This window comes from Pollachius pollachius (assembly GCF_949987615.1).
Source record: "Pollachius pollachius genome assembly, chromosome: 18".
NCBI lineage: Eukaryota > Metazoa > Chordata > Actinopteri > Gadiformes > Gadidae > Pollachius > Pollachius pollachius.
Genome location: NC_136951.1, coordinates 16080703 through 16093454, shown reverse-complemented (window position 1 = coordinate 16093454; position 12752 = coordinate 16080703). Strand labels below are relative to the sequence as shown.

The following is a 12752-nucleotide window of genomic DNA, read 5'->3' as shown; positions in this document are numbered from 1 at the left end:
ATGTTGTGCACCCCTAGTATAGTTGGTACACTCCAGGAAACCAGGGGGCGGTGTGTAGCCTTCCTTGAGTTGGATTTTTGTCACGTAACAAGAGTCATAACGAGACTCTAAAGGATACAATACAGAACCATGGCGGAGAAAGATGCAGAAAATGCCAAAATGCATAATGAGAGACTACTTCTGAACCGGAGGAATGAGCTCGACTACTGGAAGAAGAACGCCGAGCGGATCCGCGGACGGAACCGGCTGACGGGGCTCGCCATCGGCGCGTTTGTGGTCGGCATGTGTATCCTTGTGAGAGCCAGTGACCCTGGGACCCCCAGGAAAACAGGGTTTAAAGTGTACATCTAAGAACTGCTATTTTATAAATGATGACCGTTGTATGGTTAAGGTTATACCAGGATTGTGTTACTCTGAAATAGTGAGTTTTGGAGCTTGTATACAAGCTCCATTGTATGCGTCATGCATTCACTTGAGCAAATAAATTCTGCTATTGTTTTTCTCAATTTCTCAAGTTCATTATTCTCCGATTCTGAGATAAGTTTTTATGGAGTAAACATTTTCCCTAAAATAAATCCCCAGAGAAGTTATCATTCACATAAGAGCTCTAGTTCATAGAAGCAAACATGTCCCGCCTGTTTTAGTTTGATCCAGTTTTATTTTATTTTATCTTTGAACCATTGGGATATCATCCCCTACTTAAAATGACCTTTGGAGGAAGGCTGAGAGCTTCTCTTGGGATTCTTCTCGTTATTTCAGAAAAAACAGAGCAGAATGTTTTCTCAAGTTAATGCATTACGCTTCCGCATATCTGAAATCTGTTCTGTGTGTTAAAACATAAAGTCCACCTGCCCTAAACTCGGAGGTCATGAATTATAGGTATTTATAACAGATCTTGGGTTAGGCTTTGATGCAGAGGGCATTATTTTGAGAACATGTAGGCCTATTACTGTTCTGTATGTATGAATGTATTTAAACCATATGTACACTGTTGTCTTTTGGTCCTTAACTCCTATCAGTCGGCTACACCATCCTGTCTGTCAAACAGGAGAAAATAATGGATGACATCGACAAAGAAGCAAAGGTCCAAATCTGGAGGGGTCCTCGTACTGGAGCCAACTCCTAGATCCTGTGTGTGTGTGTGTGTGTGTGTGTGTGTGGCTGTGTGTGTTAAATTAAATGTGCGTGTGCTGTATGATTAATCAAGACCGCAGGACCCACTTGATTGTGGATGAAGAACAGAACACAACAGAGTCTAGTATGGAAGAATAGGATTGGAGTCAACATCAAATCTGTAAACGTTGCATGAAAAAAATAAAAAAGAACATGTTGCGTGTTGTTGACTTGCTGCTTCTGCATATCTTATTAACCAGAGGAGTACAACACTATATTTAACATGTATGTCATCTCTTAGGAGGTGCCACTCAATGTTCTGTCATGCACTATGTTCTGTAACATTATATTAAATTATGTTCATAAATAAAGTGGTTATAAAATAAAAATGCTTATAATCTAAAATGGTCATGATTATATGTTCTACGTCCATTTTGATTACAATACATTGTCACTGTAATTAAATAAAAATCTTCTTGAATCCTTTAACCTTATTCTAACCACACTTGATACTGCAATTCCGTGTATTTCCACTAGGGGGGATCACATTTTTACCTACCCTAACCCGCTTTATACGTTGTTTTTTTTGGCCAACATGTTATGGATCTGCCGCTGTATATTCCTATGCAGCCCTTTTTAAACCATGGGTGATATTAAAATATAAAACGTATTATATAACATAATGGTCTACTTTTATTGCGGGCGGCCCCTTTAATTGCTCACGTACGTCATCGATAAGCGACGTTGCCTCACGACCAAATAGACTCACATGTTCACCGCGCCGGCGCTCACAGGTGATACACGTTTAAAGGCTAATCTGACAGACTATCAGAGATAGTTGTCATTTGGTGTGTTACATTTAATCAGACAAACGCGTTTCAAACATGAGTTCCCAGATGACGTGCGTGGGGTGGGTGATGCGGGGTGTTTCCAAGGAAACACCAGACAAAGTGAGTTGTGTTTGTTACAGTCCACTGCTTTGAGTTGGATGTTGAACAAATTGAACCCTTGGATTTGGTTCTCTCTGGTCTAGTCTGCGACAGTTACCTTTACTCCACATCAAAATAAACATCATCTAAAATGCATATAGTCCTGTCTCTACTTCTGCTCTGATTTCTCGCTTTTCTATTAGGTTGTTGACTTTAAATTCCATGTTGTTGTGTCATTATGAAAGTACATGTCCATACCTTTGCCATGATTGTCTCCATCTGTTGAATGTAATTTTGCCTGTTTTGTTTACTATAAACTTTCTATGTCGTTTCTATCAGGTTGAACTGAGCAAAGAGGAACTGCAGCGCATCATTGCTGAGGCAAAAGAAGAATTAGGGTAAAATGACACGCACACATTCACACACTGCGGTCATAACATAATTTCCCTAGAAACATATTGGTTTAATTATATTTCATGTGTACCCTATTGCTAACGATCACGATGTTTGAACATAACCTTGATTAATCAACAAATAATAGCTTTTTTATTGATTATTGTCAAAACTACTAACTATCTTTTGTTTTTCCATCTACAGGGAAGCAGAGGAGGGGGAGGAGGAGGAGGATGCTGATGGAGATGCCGGGATGCCTGGTGACCAGGAGCCAGTTGGAGGAGGAGAGGAGGAGGAAGGGCAGGGCGAGGAAGAGGAAGATGAGAACAAAGCCGACAAGGAGGAACAAAAAGACGAGATGGCGCAGTACGGCCTGGATCAGTACGACGACGAGGACACGGGTGAGGAAGAGGTTGATCTCATAACGATGACAACATCCACATACTTGCATACACATCTCCAAGGAAGTAATGCAGTTGTGGTAACAACACACATAAGACACACACTCACGCTAACTCGGAATACCAAACTGTATTCGTAGAGATGACAAATTATAAAACGCACCCTTTTCTTACATTCCAACTACATGTCATGTCATGCATGTCTACTCATGTCATGGCCTTGCTTTTTTTAAACTAATGACCCTCTGGTTTCCCTTCTGCCTCGCAGTGGCCAGCAACCTTGGCGACAGTCTGGCCGGGCTGACTGTTTTCAGCTCCAATGAACAGGATCCTTACATCACAATCAAAGACACAGTGAGAGCCCCTTTTACTGTCTCATATCGGCATTTTTAGGAACTATACTGGATTTATAAACCAGGCTTCTGTTACTGTTGCTGAGGTGCGTATTTGTATGACATCGTAGTCCTTTCTAAGCCAGGGTAATGTAGCATTGGGTGCAGGATTGTCTAGGTTAGAGGGTTCAACTCCCAGCCAGAAGGATCTGTGTTAAATCCCTCGTGCCCGCGCAGTGCCTAATGAAAAGTGCCTAACATGTTTCTTTGGATCAGGCGTCGGCCGAATAACTAAATAACAAATGTTTTTTTGTGTGAAGAGGCTTTCACTGGGCGTTCATGCTGATGGGAGCTGTGTTTCTGTCCCCTTAAGGACCAGTACGAGAGGGAGGACTTTCAGATCAAACCCAACGACAACCTGGTTCTGGCTGGCAGGGCGGAGAAGGACTGCTGCAACCTGGAGGTCTACGGTCAGTCGTCTGTACTAAAGACAGTTTATGCAAATAATCTGAATACAATTGTCATCATCTGAGTAAAATGTTGTCTTTCTTCATACTGATGATATGTTTTATGGCCTTAAAATTTAAAGAACATTGCTCTGTATAGAAGCAATGCGTATTGTTTCATCACACTTATTGTAAACGTTTTTAAACATGGACATGCATAACCTAATGTTTATTATTATCATCCATCTCACCTGCCTGGACTTGGTTGTTATTCATCATTTGATGTGCGTGTGTGTGTGTGTGTGTGACGATTCACAAATAAGTGCTGTGTGATGTCCCCCTATGTCTTCCAGTGTATAACTCAGATGAGGATTCCCTGTACGTCCATCACGACATTCTGCTGCCAGCCTACCCACTCTGCGTAGAGTGGCTGAACTTTGACCCTGCAGAGGGAAAAGGTAAATGAGCCGAATTCAGCCCACAGAAATGACCACGAATAGCTCTACGCCATGCTGGATAAATGTGTAAAAGCATCTTTTCATTCAAAGTCTAAATCTTTATTTGCCAAATGTACAATACAGCCCAGGGTTGTTCTGGGCTGCGGAATTCTTTGGACCATGCAAGCGACAACAACTCAGTAGTGGTTTTGGCCTTTCCTCCGCACTCAAGCTGACCATTTCAAGCCCCCACAAAAACTTTTTTTAAAGTGGTCCCCAAAGTGGATTGATTGGGAAAACGCCAGTTTGGAAAAAAAGACCCGAAACGACCCATTGTGACCGTGAGCCCCATTGTTTCCTGTGTGCTCATTGGTCGGTTTGTTTGCAGGGAACTACGCGGCGGTGGGCAACATGACCCCCCAGATCGACGTGTGGGACCTGGACGTGGTGGACTGCCTGGAGCCCGCCTTCTCCCTGGGGAGCAAGAAGACAGACAAGAAGAAGACCAAGAAGAAGGGCAAGAAGGTGAGCGTCGGCTCGGAGGATGGAGCCGCGAGGGTGGTAACCGCACCACGCTTAGGAGCGCCCAAGTAAAAAAATACCTAAAATCAAAATCAAAATATTTATTTGTCATTTTATAAAATAAAAAAATAGTATAAATTTTTCGGGGTAAATGGTCAGATGTGATTTTAATTATTATAGGTTCTATTGTTGGTTAAGGGTTCGATCCCCAATATCCGAAACCTAACTGTAAGCATCATTGAGCAAATCAACGACTCGATGTATTTATCCGAGGTCACTTAATTTGGATTAAAGAGTCTCCTCCATTACTCAATAGTATTAGTTCAGTGCATTCTGTTTTCTGTGGAAGCTTTTCTACCGTTCCCCTCCTGCTGTTCTGATAGTTTGTTTGCTTGTTGCCAGGCTGCGGCGGAGCCGGTTGATGGACACACGGATGCAGTGCTGGACTTATCCTGGAACAAGCTAGTGAGGTCAGAGGTCAACTCTCTACAGCCCGGCTGCCATTCTGTTCATGAGTAGTTAATTGTAGATTCAGAAAACACTAGAAAGTATGATTATAATTACATTTATATAATATAAAATGTATCACAACGAGAAGAGAAAGATTCAATTTGGTTGATGCTGTGTCTTTTAATACCATGAGCATGTGTATTTCCAAGATGTGAGTTATAGCTTCCTACGTCACCCAGAATTTACCACTCGATTCATAAGCTGTCTTGGGCCTTGAAGGAACTATTATTTCCATGTCAAAGACCAAAAAAATACAAACAATAAGAATTCAGAAAACAAAAGTCAATTATCAGGTGCACCTGATGGCCCAGTTTATATCTGACCAGTTGAAACCAGACCAGCTGAGAGCTGACCAGTGGCTGGGGTTCCTCCCATCTCCTCCCCCAGGAACGTGTTGGCGAGTGCGTCTGCAGATGAGACGGTCATCCTGTGGGACATGGCCCAGGGAAAACCAGCCTCCACGCTGAGGAAACACACTGACAAGGTATTGAGAGGAGAACATGTTCCAGAATCGAGTCTGATTGATGTGTTTGTGCTTGATGTAGCGTGAGGTCAGTGGCTAGATCTAAACCTTCGGTTCTCTCCCAGGTCCAGGCGCTGGCGTTCCACCCCTTTGAGGCTCAGACCCTGCTGTCAGGATCATACGATAAGTAGGCGAACTTCAGTTGTTTGGTATTCTTTAACTTGCACAGTTTTATGTTTACCTTTTTGATATTTTACCATTTACCACAGAAGTGTCGAAAATATGAAAGGGTCTAGGCACTGACTTTTTTGTCTGTCTCGAATTAATTTTTGTTCAGTATCGAGACTTGAATACGATAACATAAAGGATGGATTACCAATGTTAAAATCCCTCAGTCTCATGTACAGTGTTGCTAAGGAAAACCCTTTTTCTCCCGGTGAAGAACGGCGATCCTGTACGACTGCCGGAGTCCGGACAACAACCGCACCTGGAGGTTCAGCGGCACGGTGGAGCGCGTCGTCTGGAACCACTTCTCCGCCTGCAACTTCCTGGTGTGTGTGTGTGTGTGTGTGTGTGCGTGTGCGTGTGTGTGTCTGTGTGCGTGTGTGTGCGAATAGTCTAGTCTACCTACCCTGAAGCAATCAGGCTCCAATCCTGGTTACGTTTGAAAATAGCATAATTGCGTAACTACCCTCTATTATTTTCATTTTCCTTCCTTATATTTTTGATTATTTTCTATATTTCAGGTGTTGGTGTCAACATTTATTGTTGTAACGGAAGCAGTCTTTTTAAACATCAATACCAAAAACACTAAGGGGAGAGTCTTTTGAGTGTTGTTTGTTTGTTGGTCTCTCTGTGAAATCAGTTTCTGGATTGCTTTGTTTCAGGCGAGTACAGAAGATGGTTTTGTGTACTGTCTGGACGCCCGCTCGGATAAACCATTGTTCACCCTGAAGGCCCACGACGGAGAAGTGACCGGTAGGATACCTCACCGATCAGATACAAGAGAAAACAACTTTCCAAAAACAAAAAGTAGCCAGTAGACGTGGAACCAGACTACTCTCTCGCTTAAGAAGATTTAACGGGGCGATTTAACGTTGATGAAAGAGACGATGCCAAGGTGGTATTTAGCTACACCTTTCCAGTATGTGATCGGAAGACACATTTCCTGTCCAGACACCAACGTCCTTAGAAGAAGTGTCTGCAAAAGTTTAAAATCTAGTTCCGGGGCAGGCTCAGTGCGGTCTCCCTCCAAAAGTGTGACTACAGCTTCGTCAAACATCTGGATATGAGATTATAAAAACACATGCTTGATGAATGAGTGATTCAATCTGAACCATGTCGTCTCATCGCCCCCTACAGGACTGGAGCTCAGCAGCCAGATCAAAGGGTGCCTGGTCACATCGTCGGAGGACAAAAGTGTCAAGATCTGGGACATATTGAGCAACAAGCCCAGTCTGGTGCACTCCAGGGACATGAAGATGGTGAGTGGGAGTGCTGCTAGGTTGGGATACTTAGGTGACCCTGGTGGCCACAAATTGATCCAGCAACTTAAAACGAAAATGTAACCGTTTTATGTGCACTTGATCACCACATGTGAGGGATGCATGCATGTAATCCCAAAGCATCCGGTGCAATATGCATCTGGCTTTTACTTTGAAGACGGACAATATCAAGCACAATATTTTCTTGGATATTAACGAAATTTTAAACTTCAGTGATAATAAATAATAATAATGTTAATAATAATTGTGCTATAATAATAATAATAATAATAATAATAATAATATTAATAAATAATCATAACCATTACTTTTTTTCTCTTATTTTACCATTCCTGTAGTGAATGAAATGTTCAATTTCACTTTGCCAAATATGTCAACTAAGATACATATCGTAATTGAAGACAAAATACAGAAAAAGCGTTGAGCCTTCAGTGAAGGAGCTGTAGACTACAGTGACCAGAGGCCCCAGTTCGGAGGTAAACTATTGATGTTTGCTCCTTCCAGGGGGTGGTGTTCTGCGCCGCCTGCTGCCCCGACCTGCCCTTCGTCTACGCCTTCGGAGGACAGAAGGACGGCATGCGCGTGTGGGACATCAGCGACGTCGCTGCAGGTGAACACACTCTCTCTCTCTCTCACTCATTCACACTCACTCACTCACTATAGTTTTGCATCTAATAAGGCGATATAAAGGCACATGTGTTTGACTCCCGGCTGAAAGGTACCAAGTTCAATCTCCAGGGTCTGCATTCTACCTGTAGGCGTGCTTGAGCAAGATTCTGTAACCCTACCGGCCCCTTAATGATGTATATCTGCAATCACTGACATATATTGCTATTATTTTGTTATATATTGCTATTTATTTGACCTTTAGTGATTGTGCTTTTTAAACATGATTTCTTCCTTTGTAAAGCATTATGAATGTCCTGCTGTTTGTGAAACAGACATCCACTTGCGTTGCCTTGTAATAGATTGAGCCGGTGTTGAGATTTTGGTTGTGTTTGTCTCCCCCTAGTGGGCCAAGTGTTCGGCAGCAGAGAGCGCCTGGTGGTGAACACGGCGGGGGCAGCTGAGGGGACCAGCGTCGCTACAGCTGAGATGGAGATCTCCTAGCAACACACGCTGGATCGATACCAGGAGAAATAAATTGAACGATTGCTTGGATCGTTTGGCAATGGAATATTGGCAATACATTTGCTTGTTCATTTTTAATGGGATTCATGGACGGCGTTCTTCTTGGAATATGTGTTGAGGACTTTGTTAAGTTAGGGCCAAGAAGGAAATGGGAAGACTTTGAAAACTCATGTTAGTAGGAAGAGGAATTGCAATTTTATTGACACTCAAAATACTCTCAAAAAGAATTAGAATTGGTTAATCGTCTGTGTGGGAAAATGTGGATCCTGGCCATGTTAAATGTCAAAATCATAGACATTGAAATAGCTTAATAATGTCAAAAGTAAAATAACTTGTATATATCCGTCTCTCTTGTAAACAACTGCTATTAAATATTTTATGCAATGAAACTGCTGCAAACTGATTAATTTGTCTGTAATCTTGCCAGTAGACCGGTACATGGGCATACTTGTTTAGTCTTGTTGATGCCTACTTTGAAACAATTAGTAAAGTAAAAATCCAAATGTAAGTTTTCACACAAAGCAACACTTGAGAGAATTACATAAATGTCTTAATGCATCCCTACATAATTGAAATCAACATGTTCATATTTCTTCTATATATAAAAGGTAATCACACCTTTTTATATATATATGTTGTGCTTCTAAACCACAGTGTGTTGTCATCATAGCGTTGTAGAGTAAAGCGGAACCAATATGTGTCCCGTTGTTCCGGCGGACCTATTATTGTGTGGTACACTAATGCTGAGGTTCTGATCATGGCGTCGGGTCATCTGTGCAGGTTAAGGTCCCTCTCAAGACTTTATATTACCGCAAACCTGAGGCTTGGACAAAGTAAGTTATCCATCGTACCATCGTGGATGTGAAAAATACGTTTATAATTAATTTCGTTTAATATGAGGAATGCAGTGAGAGCTAATGTCACCCCGACAAAGCTTGTGCTTAGAAATGATCAAAACCATCTGTAACATGTCAGTTCATTTGTCCTTCATAAGGTTTCCAAGATAGATGTCATTGTATGCTCATGTGCAGAGAATCTTGTTTTAAATGTTATCATCTCGTTTCAGTGTAGAAAAAAGACATGCGTTGATCGAGACACATTTTTCATCCAATTCAAACTGCCCTCTAGGCTTTGATGATGATCGCTTCTTAATGTTCATTGTTATGAGAATACATGTAACCCTTAGTTTGGTATGCAACTCATATGCTTGTTGATCTATTTCAGCATGTTTAGTGCAAACCTGTCATCAATCAAACGTGGCTGGCCATCAATTCAATGATGCCAATTGGTAAGACACCCTGAGCAATGTCAATTCTCAATCATTCTGTTAAGTTAGACCAGTTACAGAGAAAATTGGTATTGAGTCGCAGAAATGCTTTGTCGATTTGATATATGTTTTTGACATAAGTGCTTCTTTGGATCTGTGCTGAGGATTTTTTCTTCCTTCATATCTTTCCATTTCAGCAAAGTGGAGATTGGTGTGACTTCCGATGGAAGCACCATTGTGTGCTACCATCCCTCCGTTGACGTTCCCTATGAACTAACCCAGGTGAGTTATATAGCGCTCAAATGATGACGTGACCCCAGAGTGGATCATTATTTTGATTGTTTATTTTAGCCGTAGTTTAACATAGTTTAAGGCCTTAAATGGCATGCCATGGCATGGAAATCTCACTTTATGAGGTTTTCTAACATAAATATGAGTTCCCCTAGCCTGCCTATGGTCCCCCAGTGGCTAAATCTTGCGTTAGGTGTAAAACGAGCACTTGTTGTTCTGCTCGCCTTTGAAAAAAGGCGTCATAAAGGATCTAAGCTCCTCCCCTTTCTCTGCCTGTCCCGCCCAGAGAATTTGGCCTGCCAATAAGACACGACCGTGCGAGCGCCACGTGTGTGTGTGTGTGTGTGTGATTACACACACTGTAACGCAAGTGTTTGCTGTTGGTTTTATGGCGCATAACACGTATAACACGTCTCTTGTATTTCCACAACGAGACTCGTAGTGGGGGTTATCTCAGCCATGGTTGAGAAGGAATTGGGGGAAAGGAACTTTGGCTTTGACTCCCTGAAGTACTTGAACTGTGACATGCTGCCTGCCGCCGGTTGCCGTGATGCACCACCGCCCGGCAGTGGGCAGCCTGCAGCAGGCGTTTCAGTCTACTTCAGATTGATGTGGAAGTGGAAGAACCAGAGACGTCGGAGAACCCGACAAAGTCGTTTGTGATTCATAATATCGTCTGGAGGCGCACACGGCTTTTGGCCGTGATATGTATTATATGATATAGATATCTATGTATTATATGATATTATTTAGATATAGAGCTCCAGGACTGTAACGCAAGTGTTGTACACTTCCTTGTTATTTGGATAACTGTTCTTCTGTTGGTGTTATGGCGCATAACACGTTAGACTCTCGTCTCTGGTATTTCCACGAGACTCGTAGTGGGGGTTATCTCAGCCATGTTTGAGAATGAAGGTGGAAAGGAACTTTGGCTTTGACGCCCTGAAGTACATGAACCACGACATGGAGGAGAAAGGGATTGTTGGCCGCGAATGTCTCCCGCTTGAGCCCCGCTTCCCGCTGCCAAGGGACCACCTGAGGGTGGTCCCTCAGCAGCGAGGCTCCGGCGGGAGACAACCCCGGTCAACAATTGCGGGCAACAATCCCTTTCTCCTCCATGTCGTGGTTCAGTCTACCTAAGATTGATGTGGACGTGGAAGAACCAGAGACGTCGGAGAACCTGACATGTCGTTTGAGATTCATAATATCGTCTGGAGGCTCACACATCTTTTGCCCGTGATAATATATATTATATGATATAGATATCTATGTATAATGATATTATTTAGATATAGAGCTCCAGGACTCCCGTGTGTTCTAGAATATTTACCGAACACGGCTAAAGGCTGTGTGCGCCTCGCCATTGCGATACACCCACTGTAAACAGAGCGCATGGTACCGTGGCCACAAGCTGCTCAGGGCCACACCCCCACCCTCCTCCTTGACCCGCCTCTCTCCTCCTCGTTTGCATTAAAGCTACAGACACCGAAACGGCGCATCTGGCTTGTAGTTGCTGTAATTCTATTATATATTAAAGCATCCATAAAGTAGCATGCCATGGGACCTTTAACCAATTGAAAATAGCTTCAAAAAATGCTAATATTTAGTTGGTGTTCTATGTGTCAAGTTTTGAATGCCATATTTTGAACATTAAATCTCTTATGTTTCAGTCCTGCCTATTATTATTATTATTATTATTATTATTAGTGTTAGTATTTTAGTCCTTATAAATGTTTTTATAAGAAAACTGTACGTTAGAATAAACCCCCAAAAATGTCACTCAACCAAAATGAAATCTGTTATTCCGGGATTAACGCCCCTTTTCATTTTCAGCCAATCGAACGGCCGGGGCCTCTGAGCAACGCAGCAGAGACCCACGACCAGGTGATCAAGGCCCACCTCAGCATGGAGGGGGTGAAGGGCAAGCAGGGGCCCACCATCGAGGAGCTGAGCAAGATGTTCTTCACCACCAAGCACGACTGGTATCCCAAGGGCCAGTGAGTACACACATGGAAGACCAAGAAACAATAGGGAACTGTTTACTGGGGGGGGGGGGTGTACAGTAGCTAGTGTGGTCGACTCCCAGCCAAAAGGCACTTGTAGATTCTGTCCCCCAATGTTTATAGCCTAACCTGTAGAAATCATTGAGTAACGTTCCTTACCTGCTCCTTAATGACCTGTATCTGAATTCATTTAAATCAATTAATAGTAAGGTTAAAAAGAAAAGGTCCAAATGCAAGTTTGTATGAATTTAATTGCATCAATGTGAAGCAGTGTAGTGTATAATATTTAATTCGAGAGCTTTGTAAAACAACATGAGTACCCCTTATGTCTGAAAAGTAATGTTTTGTTTGTTTGCAGGTATCGCACGAGACGTATAAAGAAGAATCCACCAAAAGACAGATAACTGAAGGATCTCCATTAAAATTACTGTATGGTCTTCTAAATATTCTAATATGCTTTGTAATAAAATGCTCAATATGCCTGTTTGTTTTTCTTGTATCTCCTATCAAAGTAAAACGATGAGTAAAAAAAATATTAAGTAGGTGGGCGCTTCAAGCAGCGCTCAACTATTGTTATTCTTAGGCTTTACAACATGTATTTTTAATGACTACCAATAAAAAACGACGGCATTACCCCTTACGCTTTTTTCAAAACGACCGATAAAAAACGACAGTGTTACCCCTTACGGTTTTTCTCAAAAGGACATACAAAACGACAGTGTTACCCCTTACATTATTTCTCAAAAGGACATACAAAACGACAGTGTTACCCCTTACGTTTTTTCAAAACAGATAAAAAACAACAGTTTTACCCCTTATGTTTTTCGAAACAACGGATAAAAAAACGACAGTGTTACCCCTTACGTTTTTTCTCAAAAAGACATACAAAACGACAGTGTTACCCCTTACGTTTCTTTTCAAAAAGACATAAAAAACAAGTGTTACCCCTTACGTTTTTTCAAAACGACAGTGTTACCCCTTCCGTTTTTTCGAAACAGATAAAAAACGA

The 12752-nt window shown here is 42.1% G+C and overlaps 3 protein-coding genes across 3 annotated transcripts; all 3 read left to right on the top strand.

Annotated features, from left to right (window-relative positions):
- The first annotated feature begins 87 nt into the window (after window positions 1–87).
- LOC307089778 (cytochrome c oxidase assembly factor 3 homolog, mitochondrial-like) lies at window positions 88–1520 on the top strand. Its single transcript, XM_079756201.1, has 2 exons — window positions 88–286; window positions 1020–1520. The coding sequence occupies exons 1-2, from the start codon at window positions 130–132 to the stop codon at window positions 1124–1126; spliced, it is 264 nt and encodes an 87-aa protein (XP_079612327.1). The 5' UTR covers window positions 88–129; the 3' UTR covers window positions 1127–1520.
- Window positions 1521–1890: 370 nt separating this feature from the next.
- Window positions 1891–8521, top strand: pwp1 (PWP1 homolog, endonuclein). The gene is made up of 15 exons (XM_079755506.1): window positions 1891–2063; window positions 2382–2440; window positions 2640–2836; window positions 3105–3190; window positions 3542–3638; window positions 3968–4072; window positions 4440–4576; window positions 4976–5043; window positions 5471–5567; window positions 5672–5733; window positions 5989–6097; window positions 6434–6524; window positions 6909–7030; window positions 7556–7661; window positions 8064–8521. The coding sequence occupies exons 1-15, from the start codon at window positions 1998–2000 to the stop codon at window positions 8159–8161; spliced, it is 1500 nt and encodes a 499-aa protein (XP_079611632.1). The 5' UTR covers window positions 1891–1997; the 3' UTR covers window positions 8162–8521.
- Window positions 8522–8937: 416 nt separating this feature from the next.
- mrpl42 (mitochondrial ribosomal protein L42) lies at window positions 8938–12223 on the top strand. The gene is made up of 5 exons (XM_079755498.1): window positions 8938–9015; window positions 9407–9470; window positions 9647–9731; window positions 11574–11737; window positions 12102–12223. The coding sequence occupies exons 1-5, from the start codon at window positions 8940–8942 to the stop codon at window positions 12145–12147; spliced, it is 435 nt and encodes a 144-aa protein (XP_079611624.1). The 5' UTR covers window positions 8938–8939; the 3' UTR covers window positions 12148–12223.
- The last annotated feature ends 529 nt before the right edge of the window (window positions 12224–12752 follow it).

Excerpts from the sequence above, each read along its gene's own strand:
- LOC307089778 (XM_079756201.1), top strand. The coding sequence starts at position 130 with ATGGCGGAGAAAGATGCAGAAAATGCCAAAATGCATAATGAGAGACTA. Across the intron at positions 287-1,019 it reads CGCGTTTGTGGTCGGCATGT|TCGGCTACACCATCCTGTCT; the intron begins GTATCCTTGTGA and ends AACTCCTATCAG.
- pwp1 (XM_079755506.1), top strand. The coding sequence starts at position 1,998 with ATGAGTTCCCAGATGACGTGCGTGGGGTGGGTGATGCGGGGTGTTTCC. Across the intron at positions 2,837-3,104 it reads GTACGACGACGAGGACACGG|TGGCCAGCAACCTTGGCGAC; the intron begins GTGAGGAAGAGG and ends TCTGCCTCGCAG. Across the intron at positions 4,073-4,439 it reads TGACCCTGCAGAGGGAAAAG|GGAACTACGCGGCGGTGGGC; the intron begins GTAAATGAGCCG and ends GTTTGTTTGCAG.
- mrpl42 (XM_079755498.1), top strand. The coding sequence starts at position 8,940 with ATGGCGTCGGGTCATCTGTGCAGGTTAAGGTCCCTCTCAAGACTTTAT. Across the intron at positions 9,016-9,406 it reads AAACCTGAGGCTTGGACAAA|CATGTTTAGTGCAAACCTGT; the intron begins GTAAGTTATCCA and ends GATCTATTTCAG. Across the intron at positions 11,738-12,101 it reads GACTGGTATCCCAAGGGCCA|GTATCGCACGAGACGTATAA; the intron begins GTGAGTACACAC and ends GTTTGTTTGCAG.